A 17,914-nucleotide genomic window follows, 5' to 3' on the forward strand; every position below is an offset into this window, starting at 1 on the left:
CACCCGATATAACAAATGGTTTTTAATTGCCATGTAGGGAAAGGACACCACCCAATTAGGATCCACCGGTTCCCCATCCAACACCTTAACATTTTCCCTGGCATTCATGAGGGTGGGCTCTCGCAGCTGCTCGGTACAGAAATCTTCCCTCCTGACCTCCAAGTCGGGTACCACATTTTGGCTACTCTCCATGTCAGGGTCAGGCGAGGTTTCCTGTTCGTTACCCTCAGGCTGGGTGCTAGCTTCTAAGTCCTCCGGTTCCCCAGCCATGGCAGGGAATGGTGGAGGATCTCCGGCCTCCTCGATCCCACCAACAGCATGCCCTTCCCTTTGGCAAAACGGGTCTGGTGAGAGTTCTCGAGTTTCCCCAGGAGGGGGAGCGCTATCTACGGGCCTCCCTTCACTCTCCCATAACTTCCAAAAATGAGGAAAGTCCCTTCCCACTAAGGCTTCATGGAGCAGTGAAGGTACCACCCCCACTGAATGTGTTACACAGCCCCAGGGGGTATCAAACTCAACCACCGCTGTCTGGTAGTCCCGAGTGTCCCCATGGATGCATATTACCCCAATACAACTGGGGTGTAGTTTTGCGGGGTCTACACACACACTCCTGACTAAGGTCACCACACTACCAGAGTCTAGCAGGGCTGTAAGAGGCTTGCCATCTACTGAAATAACGCACATTTGTTTTTCCAGGCGACGCTGACCTGTCGCAACACATGCGACCTGTGCAAACAGAGAAAGGCGTCTTACCCTATCAACATAATCACATTGCATAGGTTCATCATTTAGAGGGCAGTTTGCAGCAATATGGCCTAATGCATGGCAACGAAAACACCGTATTTGCCCTACCCCCAGTCCTCTTACCGGTCCCAAAAACCTTCCTGGCTTCTTTGGCCAGTCTCCAGGTCTAGGACCTACAGTCTCATCTGCTGTAACAACAGTCTTATCCACTCTCCCCAAACTCTTGAACCCCGGAACAGTCTTACCCGAACCGTTGGGAGATCTTGCACCCCGAGACACTCCGAAGTGGGGCGTGGGTGGGTTTATTAAGTCCTCGGTAGCACTGTACCTCTCCACTAGGTCCACCATTTGGGCTGCAGTGTTGGGGTCCCCCTGTCCGACCCACTTTCTCAGGGTAGCAGGGAGCGCACGCAGGTACCGGTCCATTACCACACGCTCCACAATCTGAGGGCTGGTCAGAGTCTCTGGCTGCAACCACTTCCTGGTGAGGTGGACCAGGTCAAACATTTGTGACCGGGGTGGCTGGTTGCTGGAATAGGACCACTGATGCACGCGCTGGGCCCGGACTGCCATGGTGACACCCAAGCGTGCGAGTATTTCTGTCTTTAGAGTCTCATAGTCCTGGGCCTTATCTGGTTCTAGGTCAAAATAGGCCTTTTGGGGTTCTCCTGTTAGGAATGGGGCCAATAGTCCCGCCCACTGCTCTTTTGGCCATCCTTCGCGGTCAGCGACTCTCTCGAAAGTCGCCATGTACGCCTCAACATCATCCGCCGGTGTCATCTTTTGCAGGTGGTAGGAAGCACGTACAATCTTTGGTTCCGCTAACACCGGAGGTGCGGACCCCTTTTTCAGTTCCACCAGAGCTTCGGCAAACTGTCGGTTCATCTCCTGCTGGGCAGCGTGTTGTGCTGCAACGGCCTCTGCGACTTGGCGGTGTTGTGCTGCAACGGCCTCTGCGACTTGGCGGTGTTGTGCTGCAGCGGCCTCTGCGACTTGGCGGTTTATCTCCTGCTGGGCAGCCTGTTGTGCTGCAGCGGCCTCTGCGACTTGGCGGTTGGTTTCCCGCTGGGCTGCATTGGCCTGTAGCAGGGCCTTTAACATTTCTTCCATTTTCAGAAAAGTGCCCGCTGAATCCACCACGTGTGAGGGATTAGCTCGTGGGGATCACCTTTTCTGAAATCACAGTCTGTAAGCAGGCACTTTCTTTTAAGTCTGGCGGATGCCAGATTTTATTTATAAACGGTTTGCAGATTAAAATAAACAAAACAATAAATTAAATCCTTGCCGTCCGGCGCTAAACTAAACAAACAGGATCTCCTCTCTATACAGTGTGGGGCTAGTCCCTGACACCCACAAAACATGTAGTAAAGCAAACCTTTTCAGTCCAGCACTCAGCGCTCCCCTCACTCAGGTCCCTTCCTGAGTTTCAAGCCAGAGCCCTGTTGTGCTCTCTTCCTGGACATTTAAAGTCCAGCTGATTGTGGACTCCAGTGGACCCAAACATCCGGACCGGAATCCTAGCCAGGCCCAGAGGCTGTAAAACCCGGAATGGATTCCGGTTCAGTCTCTCATAATGGAACGTATGCGAGGTGAAATGTACCTATGATCATGTATCGCACCTCGCATACTGTCACACACTTTACAGGATCACTTATGAAAGTAGACAGTGCCCAGCAAAGTTTGACAAGGTGTGGTCTGGATGGATTGATGCCAGGGGTTAAGCTTGGGTTTTGGTCCGAACAATATGCTGTACCTGAATACTTGGTGATGTTTTATGTGATCAGTGACATGTGATTTTCACCCGCTCTGCTTTGCACTCTCCCCTCCCTGCCCCTTTCCCCCCCCCCCCTCCGAGGGGTGCCTGTTTTTATCCTGTTCCCACTTCTTTTCCCTCAGGTGACCCTTGGGGGGGCGGGGGCTGAGTATGAATCCTGGTATGAATATATGTCTTCTCCCTTGGGGTTCGGGGGAGGGTTGGCTGGGTGCGGGATATGATGTTTCTTCCCCCTGATATGGTATTGCACTTAGTAATTTTATCCTGCTCTAAGTTCCTGAGGCGGTCCTGTAACTTTTCTTTTGTATTTGACTGTACATATATTTATCTGTGACAATGTAAACCTGCTTTGTTTTCTCAATAAAACATCTCTGTTAAAAAAACATGTGCCTCAAGAGCCACACGGGATATAAATTCACTCTGTGTTTACCAAATGCATTTGCAAACACAAATGACCTTGTAAAAGTAGCAGTGGCACCATCGCTGTGCTGTACATAATCTGTGCACATTCTCAGAGCAGATTTGTGGGAAGGGCCTAGCAGCTCCATCTACTAAAGGCTGCCGGCAGAAGACTAGAGGAGGGGGTGGAGACAAGACCAGTCATCCTGCACAAGGAGAGAGAGCAGCAATGACCAGTCTTTATTACAGGAAGCTCCTGCACAGAGGCCAAGTTTTACACTGGATTACTGCACAGATCTGCAAGAAATATACAAAGCACACCAAGATTCAAGAAAAAATACACAAATATTTTATTTAGACAATGTTTGCTTATCCTGGAGTTCAGCTTTAAAAGAGTTATTGGCCAAAATATACTTACAAAGCCTCTCTAGCATATTTTGGGTTGGTAACCATTGTTCTGTTTTAGATGCAATTACTGTATTAGTTGCTTAGATGTTCGATTTGGTTATTCAATAATAATGTGGCATTGCCCTTCTAACAAATAGCCTTGTGTAGTTATTTAGGCAAGGGCCCACCTTTACATGGGGATTGGAAATTACCTTGTGCCTATGCTTCTTAGCTGTCACATAAGGCATGTACTTTATAAGAATAGTGACATCCCTCCAGGAAAGATCCTTGCAAAGCCAGAAGGTGGTGCGTGTCACTCAAACCAGGGGCAGACTGACCGGTCAGTCCATTCGGCCGTGGTACCGTGTGTCCAGCTGCTGAAAGGGGCCCACCAGCTGGAACGCCCATGGCCGGTCCCGGTTCAAGGGACAAAAAACTTGCAGCTGCGAGCGCCCGGCGCTGCCGCGGAGGGTGAGGGGGAGGGCAAGCGCCACCAGATCACATAGAGTGGGGATCTCCCACCTACCCGGCGACCGCTGTCATCTAATGTCCCACCTCCTGCACCGGCTCTTTTGATAGACGTCACACTGGTCCAATGCCCGGATGTGCGATGAAGGAGCCGGTGCAGGAGGTGGGGCATCCAATGATAGCAGTCGCCAGGTGTCACAGCGGGAGATACCCGCTCTGTGTGATCCGGCGTCTCATCGGCACTATTCAGGCTGCATGGTGGGGACACTGGTGAGGCCGCACGGAGGGGACACTGGTGAGGCTGCACGGAGGGGACAATGGTGAGGCTGCATGGAGGGGACAATGGTGAGGCTGCACGAAGGGGACACTGGTGAGGCTGCATTGATGGGGGCTATTTCTAACATAGACTCTCAAATGGACACAGAGAGGACACGCACGCAAAGTCATTATGTGTTGTGTCAGGTGCCCCTGTGCATTGGGCCTACGGCAAACCTTTTAGTTCTACCGTCCTGCATAGGGCAAAGGTCGCCGCCTCCCTTAATGTCCCTCCCTCACCTCAGCAAACAGTGTCCGGAATGGTGTAAGAGGAGAGGACACACCAGACAGCCACAGCAGGGCCAGGGTGCCAGCCACCCATGCCGATGACCAACCCACAGCAGGCCCAGGGTGCCAACCAATCACCTACGGTGACCCACCCACAGCAGGGCCAGGGTGCCAGTCAGCCACCCACGGTGACCCACCCACAGCAGGGCCAGATTGCCAGCTAGCCACCCACGGTGTCCCGCCCACACCAGGGAGCCAGCCATCCACCCACAGGAGCCAGCCAGAGAGGATGCGGGAGTCAGCCAGCCACAGAGGACCTGGGAACCAGCCACAGCTACAGTACCCATAGCAAATGTAAGAGGAGCGCTACACAGTGTCAACTTTATGAGAGGTTGGGGAAGGGGTGAGAGTCATGGCACAAGGAGTGAGGACCAGTGTGAATGAAGGTGTTCACTGTACACTCTGTTAGAAAGAGGCCCCCCTCCAGGTCCCATTATACTCCTTTGTAGTCTCTAATAGGTCCTGGAGGGGGGGGGGGTCTCTCGCTAACAGAGACTCTCTAATGAACACTAGTAGAGAGAGACCCCTCCAGTTTCCAGAAGTTGTACTTAGTGCAAAATGTAGGAGCGGGGTCAGGAGTGGACCATGGGTGGGGCCTGACAGGAGGCCCTTGCTTTTTTTGGACAGGAGGCCCTGAGTGTTGTCAGTCCGCCCCTGACTCAAACACAACATTTTTACATGTCTGTGCCGTCAGCTAACCCTACAGAGATGTACATGGCTCTGGGCAATTACCAGACACGGCTTGAAGAAGCAACTTTCGTATATCACACACGTGTGTCTACATACTGGAGTATAAATGACTCGATGCCAAGCCATCCCTTGTGGTTCAACAGATATACAGTTTTCCCTTTCATATGTTTTACATAAACTGACTCAATGTACAGTTTCATTTCTTGCACAGAAATACATTGATGGAGCATAATGGTAGCGGGTCGGAGATATAATGTTCCGCTTTACATGCAAATGCTGACAAATTGTTCAAGGAATTGCAGCTCGGCAGAAGCTTACAAGGAGTCCATAATAATTTGTTACATTGTATATTCTGTTTTATATTCCGCTGACAAACATTTCTCCCAGAGGCACAAGACAGATTCACAATGCAGAAGAAAGAATTTCCATTCAGTGTAAACAAGGTTGTGCAGCAGATATAATGTATGGATTGTGTGCTAGAATGATAGGAGTTTGCAGCTGGCAACAGACATTTTATAAAATTATGGGATCTGGTAATAAAATTCCCAATTCCAAAAAAGTTGTGACTCTGTGCCTACATAAAAATGGAATGCAACTATATATAACAAATGTCATAAACCCATATTTTATTTCCAATAGAAAACATATCAAATATTTAACCGCTTGCGACCAGCCACCGTCATTATACTGCGGCATTTCGGCTTGATCCCGCAAATCGCCGTAGACGAACGCCCACTGCACGGTGGGGGAGCTGATGCGCGTGGCCTGCGGCCGCAACTTCGGAATGGCCACCTGCGATCGCTTCACAGAGAGCCAGAATGGGGATCTGTCAATGTAAACAATGTAAACAAACAGATCCCTGTTCTGACAGGAAATACAGAGTGATCGTCTGTTCCTAGTGATTGGGAACAGCCAGTCAGTCCCCTCCCCCCACAGTCAGAAACACCTCCCAGGGAACACATTTAACCCTTTGATCGGCCCCTAGTTTTAACCCATTCCCTGCCAGTGTCATTTATACAGTAATCAGTTCATTTTTTATAGCACCGATCGCTGTATAAATGTCACTGGTCCCAAAAAAGTGTCAACAGTGTCTGATCTGTCCGCCGCAATGTTGCAGTCCCTCTTAAAAATTGCTGATCACCTTCATTACTATAAAAAAAAAATTATAATAAAAATGCCTGAAATCTATCCCCTATTTTGTAGACGCAAGGGGCCAGATTCTCGTAGACTGGCGTATCTTCACGGCGGCTTAACGTATCCGATTTACGTTACGCCGCCGCAACTTTGATGGGCAAGTGCTGTATTCTCAAAGCACTTGCTCCGTAAGTTGCGGCGGCGTAGCGTAAATCAGCCGGCGTAAGCCCGCCAAATTCAAATGTGGAAGGGGAGGCGTGTTTTATGTTAATCAACTGTAACCCGACGCGATTGACGTTTTTCACGAACGGCGCATGCGCCGTCTGTGGAAATCTCCCAGTGTGCATTGCTTCTAATACGCCGCAAGGACGTATTGGTTTTGACGTGGACGTAAATGACGTCCAGCCCCATTCACGGACGACTTAAGCAAACAACGTAAATTTTTAAATTTTCGACGCGGGAATGACGGCCATACTTAGCATTGGTTGCGCCTCATAGACCCAGGGGCAACTTTACGCCGGGAAAACGTAAACGTTGTAACTTTACTGCGTCGGCCGCTCGTACGTTCGGGAATTCGCGTATCTAGCTAATTTGCATACTCAATGGGGAAATTGACGGAAGCGCCACCTAGCGGGCAAAAAAAAAATTGCAGTTAAGATCCGACGGCGTAAGAGACTTACGCCTGTCGGATCTAATGAATATCTATGCGTAACTGATTCTAAGAATCAGTCACATAGATACGACGGCGTATCTGGAGATGCGCCGTCGTATCTCTTTTGAGAATCTGGGCTTATAACTTTTGCGCAAACCAATTAAGATACGCTTATTGCAATTTTTATTTTTTACCAAAAATATGTAGAAGAATACATATTGGCATAAATTGATGAAGACATTTTAATTTTTTGGGGGGGATATTTATTATAGCAAAAAGTAAAAAATATTGTGTTTTTTTCCCAAAATTTGCGCTCTTTTTTTGTTTATAGTCTAAAAAATAAAACCGCAGAGGTGATCAAATACAACCAAAAGAAAGCTCTATTTGTGGGGAAAAAAACTTCTGGGTAAAGCACGTGCTGTAACAGACATATGCATGCTGCCGGGACAGTTATAATCTTCATGCAGGGAGGACTACAAGGAACTGCATGGCTTGTCACAATTGGATGTACTACATTGTATTCTGAGCTCAAAGGGTTAATTGGACAAGTCTCTTTCATTGCTGAATGCTAATGTTCCCTTCGCATAGCTAATGAACTCTCTCTTGTGTAGGTAACAGCCCCCCTGTGAGGTGTATGCTGATGGGGATTATGTGTGAGTGATAATTGTTTTAAAGGTTAATTGAATTCTATTGAGAAAGGAATTTGCCTGGCCAGAAAATGTTAAGTGGTTTGCGGTGCCGAAGCATCTAGAGACTGGTCAAGTGATTAATTCAAGGAGATGTCATTGTTTCAGGGGGTCTGTGTTGAAGCCCCCTACTGGGTGAAGGGGGGGGGGGCGGAAACTGTCATTATTCTTGTAACAGTTGTAAGCAGATATAAGCAGGTGAAATATGCCAAATAAAGTCAGTCTGCTTGACCCTTCTAACGTAGCCCGTCTCGTTTCTTGGAAGGGCGTTCGATGGGATATACCGGCGGTACCTGCATAGCGCAGCTTGCCAGGGAAAAGGACGTCTCCAACGGCTGAGACCCTCACACTACCAGTGGGTAGCCGTTACACGTGCAATTGTCAATTAAAGCGACGCAGTGCTGTATCGCAAAAAATGGCCTGGTCATTTAGGGGGGAAATCTTCCAGGGCTGAAGTGGTTAAACTGAGAATATGTACCATTTAAGTTTTGTTTTTAATAATAATGTCATTTTGAAAATGATGCAACACCACATCTGAGGCCCGGTTCCCACTGGTGTGATGTTGGACATTGCACGTGATTCGCACCGCATTTCTGTGCAGATCACATGCGATGTCTGTGCGATGCAAATTCAGCCATACAAATTGTATGGCTGAGTTTGCATCGCATTCACACCAAAATGGTGCAGGAACCTTTTTTTAGTCCACACCGGAATCGCATTGCATGGGCGTTCACAGCTATGTGGTCCAATTCCTGCATCATTTGATAGTTCGCACTGCGATATGCAAACCGATTTGGGGGTGTCATTAACTTTCTATTGACACCCGCAGCGGTTTGCATAGGGCAGTTTGAACTGCCTGCGAGTCCTATGCGATGCGTGAACCGGCACTGGAATTGTGCTGGTTCCCGCATCGTGCTGGTGTGAACCGGCACTCAAGGAAGTTGGGACAGAGCAACAAAAAGCTTGCAAAGTAAGTGGAACTTACAAGGAAGATCTGGAAGAACATTTTGAAACTAATTAGGGTAATTGGCAACAGATCAGTAACATGACTGGGTATAAAAAAGAGCATCTTAAGCCTCGTACACATGATCGGATTTTCCGCAGACAAAGTGTAGGACTTTTGTCCGAACGGCGTTGGCCAGGAACTTGTCTTGCATACAAACAGCACACAACTGTCGGCCAACAAACACGAACGTAGTTACATACTACGTGGTTTTTCAGCTCTTTAGCGCCACCCTTTGGGCACCTTCTGCTAATGTTGCGTTTGGTGAGCATTGCTTCCGAGCATGTGTGTTTGTACTTTGGACTTTTGTCCGACGGACTCGTGTACACACGATTGGAAAATCCAACAACAGACCGTTGTCCACCGAAAATTTGAAAGCCTGCCATCCAACATATGTCCTCGGAAAATCCGACAACAATTGTCCGATGGAGCGTACAACAGTCTGTCAACACACAATTCCCAACGGAAAATCCGATCGTATGTATGAGGTTTTAGAGTGTCTCAGAAGTAAAGATGGGCAGATGTTCACCAATCTGTGAAAAGCTGCATTTAAAAATTGTCGAATGACTTCAGAATAATGTTTCTCAATGTAAAATGACAAAGTGCCCCAGACGACGTCATTTGTGTGACGAAACGCTCGTCGGGAGAGGAGACGTGCTGACGTTTTGCGTGACAGTCCGAGTGGACGGGCGTTCATTTTAAGCCGGCCGGCTTTATTTTTATGCTTCTATGTGATTGTTCTCCTGTAAGTGTTTTTTTCATTAAATTTTACACTTTATACTACGGTATTTCACCATTGTGAGTCCCATTATTCTTTTGGGTATCCCATCCATCTGGTGACATCTGTGCCTTATGGATCCATTTCCACTGGTGTGTGCTGCAGTCCATGACTAAAGGCCCGGGCTGGGGTTTACAGCCGCAAGCTATCTTTGCTTGCCATCTGGTAAGCTTGCATCCCTTGTGGTGTCTTCACTTTTGGTGGTGGATTGTTTCAACATTTTGAACTGCAGAAGAATTTTTTCAATTGTGTTTTATCTTTGGACTTCACTGAACACATGATTTACACAGCTGTTATTGTTTCATACAATTTTGTCACTTGTTCTAGTTTATATCGTTTTTTATTTTAGCGCAACTACATTTTTTCTATTGTCTGTTTGGTGTGTATATCACTTTTTAGTTGCAGCTTCATATTAGTGTTCTACTTAGCGCGGTAATTAATTTTTTATATTTTAAAATGACAAAGACTTGAAATATATTATCATCCTCAGTACATACTGTAAGATCAAGAGATTCCAAGAATTTGGAGAAAGCTTTGTGTACAAAGGGACAAGGCCAAAACACAATATTGGATGCCCCTGATCTCTGGGCACTCAGAAGGCGCTGCATTAAAAACAAGCAGGGTTCTGTGATGGACATCACTGCATGGGCTCAGGGAAACTTCAAAAATCACTATCTGTGCACATATAGGTAGATTCAGGTAGGGGCGCACAAATCTAAGGCGGCGTAGCCTAGCGTGTTTACACTATGCCACCTTAAGTAAGAGAGGCAAGTACTGTATTCTCAAAGTACTTTCCTCCTTACTTAGGGCGGCGTAGCGTAAATGCGGCGGGCGTAAGGGCGCCTAATTCAAATGTGTTGGAGGGGGGCGTGTTTTATGGTAATGAGGCTTGACCTCACGTTTTTGACTTTTTTTTTTACTGCGCATGCGCTGGGCGCCTACATTTCCCAGTGTGCATTGCGGCTAAGTACGCAGCGCGGGCCTATTGATTTTGACGTGGACGTAAACGACGTAAATCCCGATTCGCGTACGACTTACGCAAACGACGTTAAAAATTTGAATCTCACGGCGGGAACGGCGGCCATACTTTAACATTCTTATTCCAGCTAATAGATGGAATAACTTTAGGCCTGCTAATGCCTTATGGAAACGGCGTCAATCGACTGCGGCGGCCGGGCGTACGTTCGTGAATCGGCGTATCAACTCATTTACATATTCTACGCCGACCGCAATGGAAGCACCACCTAGCGGCCATCCGAAAAATTGCAACCTAAGATAGGACGGCGCAAGCCGTCTTATCTTAGATATGTTTAAACGCATCTCTGTTTGAGCATACGCTTAAACATAGGTCGGCGTAGATTCTGAGTTAGGTCGGCTTATCTACTGATAAGCCGGCCTAACTCTACCTGAATCTACCTAATAGTTCACGGTGCCAAAAATACAAGTTAAAAAGGAACTGCAGTCTGCTCACATAATTTGTAATAAATACATCTTTGCCATTCTAAAGCTTCCCTCCAACCACTTTGCATCTTTGCTGACACCCGATCTCATCAGTCCCCGCTATGGTCCGATTTTGCAGACGGAGGAAAATCCTATTTTTCCATCCATCTGCAGATCGGATCAGGTGAACACGGAGAGACGGTCAGTGTCCATCAGATACCCCCATAGGGGAGAGCAGAGATCTGACAGGGCTGTCCCTGCACAGTGTGTGGGGACCGCCCTGTCATCTTCTGGCTCAGCGGGGATCAACGGAGCGATCACTGCTGAGCAAGCGGATGAGACATGTACCGATCCTCACGGGATTCGTACATGTGAAAGGGGCCTTAGTCTGGCTGCAGCCATTTTAACTGTGAGCAGCTGAAGCTGCTGCCTGTTCACTTCCTGGATTTACACAGACACACACATCCAGCTCTGCAGCTTTCATTGGTCCTTGTGTGACTCATCTGCCCCTTCCTTCCTGGGAGAGCGAGCTGTGCATGATGTCATAAGTCTAGGCTAATGACAAGAAAGAGAAAGTGATCTGTATAAGGTATTTACTGGCAGAAAAAAATAGGGCAAATTTAATAGATGGAAAGTTGAAAAAATTACTGAAGGTCCGCTTTGTCATGCAAAGAAGCAGCTACATCTGAACATGATCCAGAAACAGAAACGACATCGACAGCGTGAAGGTAAAAAAAAACAGTAACCGTCCTTGATCAGCTGATCACATGGTAAAGGCCCGCCATAAGGGAGAACGTAGATTCTCGGTCCAAGGACCACGGCTCTGGAATGCTCTACCCACAACCATCCGCTTGGAAGAAAACCATCGGGTTTTTAGGAAAAAACTGAAGACCCACCTCTTCTGAAAGACCTGTACAACTCTGGATGCCAGCGCCTTGAGGCGATTAAGTTCGCATTTGTTTGCGCTATATAAGTTTCTCACTCACTCACTCATGACTGGCCCTTTATTTTGCTCTGTGATCAGCCGAGCCCCAAGAACTTGGCAATCACAGATCGCGCCGTGAGAATAGGACGACATACATGGATGCTTTCCCGGCATTTGAGGTCCGCACTGTAGACATCTTTCGGTTATAGCGCAGATGTCAAGTGGTTAACCCAAAGAGGATCAATGGCAGTTGGCAGTGTAGAGCTTCTGCAGGGAACATTGCTGGAGGTATTGCAGAAAGTTCTTTTTTCCAGGGGCATCAGCCAGGAATAGTAGACTTATTGGTCTAAGCTAAAAGTTCAGTTGGGTTTTTAGGAGACCTGTACTAGAAAAAATACATGACTGACTGCATTAAAGATGATTGGATTCACTAGCTGCATATCCGTTCTAGGTCAGAACGTACTGGAGCCACACAGCCAACAAAAATACATTTTGAGAAGGTCCGGCAATGGAGACTCATATATTTCTCTCATTATACCTTCCCTTTAAGACAAGTTTATGGCATAAATTACCAAAATTCAAGTTTTGACATGATACTTTCATGCAGTTTTTTTCCCCCCTTTTGCTAAATATTTTTGATCGCACGTATTCAAGGTCTTTGAAAAAAAAGTAATGCCTTACCTTTTTGACGCAAATATTAATTAAAATTCAGTGACAATACAGAGCACATGAAAATGTTTCCCAAGTTTATTTTCTTGGCATGATAGGAGGCATGAAAGCAATCAAAATATTTCAAAAGACGAAGTAAATGAGAATCCATTTCAAGCACAAGGATAATGACAAACACTTCACTGTTTAATGCAGCTCATTTTTTAAATGACGGCTCACAATTTATTTTGAAAATATCTGTTTGTTCAAAGTTCCTTCTTCCAATAAAAGCTGAAATTGAGAAATGTTCAAACACTGCAATTAACTCATAGTCACATCTCTTGTGGTGCATTCAGTTTTAGTTTGTTTTGAATTATCTTTACAAAATTAAAATTGTGCCCTTAACCCGCTTGGTTCTAAGTGCCCTTTGGCATCCAACAAAAAGAGTAAAAGCCAGCTGGGGCGGCTGACTGACAGTACCCAGTGTCAGGGAGCTACTATAAGGGCATTACATTCTGGGATGTATTAACCACTTCAGCCCCGGACCATTTTGCTGGTCAACGACCGGGCCACTTTTTGCGATTCGGCACTGCGTCGCTTTAACTGACAATTGCACGGTCATGGGAAGTGGCTCCCAAACAAAATTGGTGTCCTTTTTTTCCCACAAATAGAGCTTTCTTTTGGTGTTATTTGATCACCTTTGCGGTTTTTATTTTTTGCGCTATAAACAAAAATAGAGCGACAATTTTGAAAAAAAAATAATATTTTTTACTTTTTGCTGTAATAAATAACCCCAAAAATATTAAAAAAATAAGCGTTTATTGATTGGTTTGCGCAAAAATTATAGCGTCTACAAAATAGGGGGTAGTTTTATGGCATTTTTATTAATATTTTTTTTTTACTAGTAATGGCGGCGATCTGCGATTTTTTTCGGTACTGCAACCTTATGGCGGACACTTCGGACACTTCCGACACATTTTTGGGACCATTGGCATTTTTATAGCGATCAGTGCTACAACAATGCATTGATTAGTACTGTAAAAATTTCACTGGCAGGGAAGGGGTTAATACTAGGGGGCGAGGAAGGGGTAAATTATGTTCCCTAGGTGTGTTCTAACTGAAGGGGGGAGGGACTGGCTAGAGGAAATGACAGATCGTTGTTCATACATTGTATGAACAGACGAACGGTCATTTCTCCCCCTAACAGGACCGGGAGCTGTGTGTTTACACACACAGCTCCCGGTTCTCGCTCTGTAACGAGCGATTGCGGGTGCCCGTTGGTGATCGTGCCCACCGGGCACGCGCGTCGGCACCAGGGGCGAGCAGGGGGCACGCGCCCCTAATGGCTGAAATGCGAAGTGACGTATAGCTACGTGATTTCTCGCAGCCGAGCCGACCTGCCACCGTATAACTGTCGGCTAGTGGTAAAAGTCCTTTGTCACAATGGGGACAATTTACTAAAACTGGAGAGTGCAAAATCTGGTGCAGCTCTGCATGGTAGCCAATCAGCTTCTAACTTCATCTTGTTCAGTTAAGCTTTGACAAAAACCTGGAAGCGGATTGGTTACTATGCAGAACTGCAACCAGATGTTTCACTCTCCAGTTTTAGTAAACCAACACCATGACACTTAGAATATGCAGTACAATTTGTTTGCCATACCTAAAGAGACACCATAGAGATTGAGAGGATACCGACATTAACAACTAAGTTGTGGAACTAAAACCTCCTACTGTCGAGGAAGCTGCCATCTTGGCCTCTGTTTAATCTTCAACTGCCATGATGCTGCACATGTGATCAGTTATGACACCAGCCATTGGATGGTTTGACAGTTTGGTTAAGAGAGCAAGTAAATGTGTCAGCTAGCAGTTTACTGCATGCAGGGCTGAATGGAAGAAGTCCAACAGATTCCAACATCCACGTTAAACTGTGCAAATGGATTAATTTCCTACTGCCGCTGTTCTGACAAAATAGACAATTCATCAAGTTCCAATTATGTCACTTCCGGTTACTGTAAACTAGGGTTGTCCCGATACCACTTTTTTTTAGGACAGAGTGCAAGTACCGATACTTTTTTTTCATGTACCCGCCGATACCGATTACCAATACTTTTTTTAATGCCATGTGACAGTTTGACTGATGGGCGCTGATAGGTGGCACTGACTGATGGCACTGATAGATGGTACTGACTGATAGGCGGCACCTATGGGCACTGATAAGTGGCACTGATAGGTGGCTGGTACTGAGGGGCGGCACTGATAGTCAGCACTTATGGGCACCGACAGGTGGCTGGCACTGATAGGCGGCAGTTATGGGCACTGACAGGTGGCACCGACAGGTGGCACTTATGGGCACTGACAGGTGGCTGGCACTTATGGGCAGGCACTGAAATGCAGCAATAAATGACAAGAGGAAAGGATTTTGAAATGCTATGCTGCAGCGCCCATCTTGGTACACCCTGCACTCGGGATCAGTAAGTATCAGCAGACATCTTGTTACACCTAGCCCGAACTATATGGGCTGGGTGTAACAAGATGTCAGCTGCTGACTTACTGTGGCCAAGTGCAGGGTGTGCCAAGATGGGCGTCGGGATGTCCAAGCTGACTGCGACAAATTGACAGCTCCGGTCACCGATCCTGATGCTGCTGCGCACTGCACCCTGCCAGCTTACCTAGTTAGTTTTACTGCAGATAAGGACTGCCTACCGACGCCGCCTGCCCTCTCCGCCCACTGAGTCTGCCCGCCGACCAGGTAACGGGAGCATTTGTTCGAGTACAAGTACTCGCTAAATACTCGGCATCGGGTCAACCCTACTGTAAACCATAATTGGAGTAATTGGAGATTTCAATGAACTGCTGTTTTGACATGCTGTTTTGACATAACAGCAGGTAACAAGGAAAAACTTGATGCTGCCATTTTGTTGGTTAGTGTCGGACCAGACTAACAATATCCGCTCATAATACCGTGTACTGGAGTGTATACGGTTGCCAGTGCTTTGTCAAAAAATCTAATTACTGACGTTTTACTATAACCAGTGATGTGATTGGAGATCTTGATGAATTGGCTATTTTGACGAAACCCGGCTATTGTATTCTGACACCTGCGGGTGTCAAAATATCCAATAAAAAAATCGAATTCTTTCATCAATTTAGGCCAATATGTATTCTGCTACATATTTTCAGTAAAATCCCAATAAGTGTATATTGATTGGTTTGGGCAACATTTTTCACGTCTACAAACTATGGGATATTTTTATGGCATTTTTATTTATTTATTTTTTACTAGTAATGGCAGCAATCAGCAATTTTTAGCGAGACTGCGACAATACGGCGGAGAGATCGGACAGCTAACTGACTTGGGGACCAGTGAAACTAATACAGTGATCAGTGCTAAAAATATGCAAGGTTACTATACTAATGACACTAGCAAGGAAGGGGTTAACCTCAGGGTCGATCAAAGGGTTAAGTGTGTCCCTAGGAGGTGCTTGCTAACTGTGTGGGGGATGGTCTGACTGGATGAAGACAGAGATCTCCACCTTCATCCCTGTCAGAACGGCGGTCCGCTTTGTTTACATAGGCAGATCGCCATTCTGCCTCTCTGGGGAATGATCACAGGTGGCCGGCGGACATTGGGTCCGCCGGACCCGCTGTTGGCATCCCGTGTCCAATCAGTGCACGATCGCTCTTCCGGCGGTGCGTGCGCCACCGAGTGGCTATTGCAGGAAATTACATACAGGTATGTGATTTTGCGCAATAGAGACAAAGTGCCACAGTAAATATGCAGTAGGAGGTCGGGAAGTGGTTAAAGTCAAGACAGTACAGTGTAGTTAGTGTAGCGATATAGAGTCCAGAGAAGGCATTTGATGGATCTTCCAATACAGGATAAATGTAGTGATATAGAAAAGGTATAGTGTCCAGTCCTCTTAGATAATTGATATCTTAGATATTATATGATGACTATAAATGAGGTTGTTTCGCAGCAACACACAGGCTCTCCAGAGAACGCATTTTTAATTAACTTCCAATAACGAACAAAGTCCAAGTTCCACAGATGATACAAATCCAACAGAGTATATAATTCAAATCTCTTCCTAGACATGTGCTATATTTCTCAGTGACAAGACCGACTAAAAGCCAGCTTGGCTGCTTCAAAAGCTGGTCCCACACTGGAGGGAGTGGTTCTTCCAGGTCAACCAACTGTTTCCCTGAATGAATACTTCCCCAAGTCTAATTACCATCAATAAATACTTCCTTATGTATGTAAGCAATTTATCCTTTGAGGTTAACAGGCCACCTCACACACCTAGGTAATCTTGGAGAAGATTAACACATCCAAGGGTCTTCAGCTGTTCCTTTGATCTGTGTTTGACCACTAACCCCTTTGGTCAGAAAACACCCTTTGATGTGTAACCTTGAATGCCTGTATGTATACCATGCCATACATATAACACAATATTTTAAATACCTACACATATATATTAATATTACAACAGTTAGCACTTCTGCTTTGCAGCACTGGGGTTCTCCGTGTGAATCCCAGTAAGGACATTATCTGCCTGGAGTTTGCAGGTTCTCCCTGTGCTTGCATGAGTTTCTCTGGGTACTCCGGTTTCCTCCCACTCTCCAAAGGCACGCTGGTAGGTTAATTGGCTCCGTTGTGATTTGGCTCTAGTATGTGTATGTTTGAATGTAAAATAGGGACCTTGATGGCAGGGACGGAATATAAAGTACGGCACAAAAAAGTCGGCACTATATAAATATCATAAATAATAAAGCAAACTTGTTGCTTAGTTCTACACTGGTTCACACTAGAGTCCCGTAAAGGGACTTTAAATGTGATCAAAATTCTACATGTTTTTGTTTCAGCATATAAAAATATCCCTTTATCCTGAAAACACAGAGCCTCCGGCAATTTTAAATTACAGGTTTCAGACTTGTTATGTACGATTTTACTTTTACAATTTAAATTTTATTCTTACTCAGACTAAAAGTCTAAAGTATCACACAAGGCTACCAAAGCTCCTTATTCACTTTATGCAGGAGAAAGGCCTCCCACAGAGTGCAGGGAAGATTGGAGAAAACCCATTAGGTAACAAGCATTACGCACTAAAATGCTGAGCCAGGTTTCTTTTCTGTCTGTTAGGGCAGATAAAACTTTGCATCCCTGTAAAAGTTTTTGTATAATCTGAATACAAATGAAAATGGCTACAGTAAGGTTAGAATCCAGCACGGCACGCGCAGTTCAGATATTCACCGGAATATTTAAGTGCTGAGCTCGCCGGCCCCTGCTAGGTTACCTGTCAGTCACAAAACGCAGAACCGAAGAAACTTATTTCTCGGAGACTAATTATTTTATACAGGTAAAATATTTATTCCTCAAGTGAAGGTTTGTATGATGTGTTCGGAAATGCATTCTGAGGAGTCAAAAGGCTGAAGTAAATGGAGATAATAGAAAGACACTGCTATCCTAAATTGTGACACGGCTTCCCTACAAAATTTGACATGGTGAGCCCAAAGAAATAAAGCTGAACCTCTCACTTTGGAATCCTAAAGCGAGTGTAAAGGCTCGTTTTTTTTCCTATAAAA

At 46.0% G+C, this 17,914-nt stretch overlaps 1 protein-coding gene across 2 annotated transcripts in view; it reads right to left on the reverse strand.

Moving 5' to 3' along the window:
* Positions 1-17,914, reverse strand: part of SLC36A4 (solute carrier family 36 member 4) — a 363,728-nt gene that overhangs the window by 102,954 nt on the left and 242,860 nt on the right. The window contains exon 11 of one of the 2 annotated variants that reach the window (XM_040340142.1): positions 12,413-12,622. The exons of the other annotated variant lie outside the window; for it this stretch is intronic. Within the exon in view, the coding sequence (XP_040196076.1) occupies positions 12,549-12,622 (74 nt within the window). The 3' untranslated portion in view covers positions 12,413-12,548. Of the gene's footprint in view, positions 1-12,412; positions 12,623-17,914 lie in introns of those variants that run through there. 2 annotated transcript variants of the gene reach the window in all.

This window comes from Rana temporaria, chromosome 2 (assembly GCF_905171775.1).
Source record: "Rana temporaria chromosome 2, aRanTem1.1, whole genome shotgun sequence".
Lineage (NCBI taxonomy): Eukaryota > Metazoa > Chordata > Amphibia > Anura > Ranidae > Rana > Rana temporaria.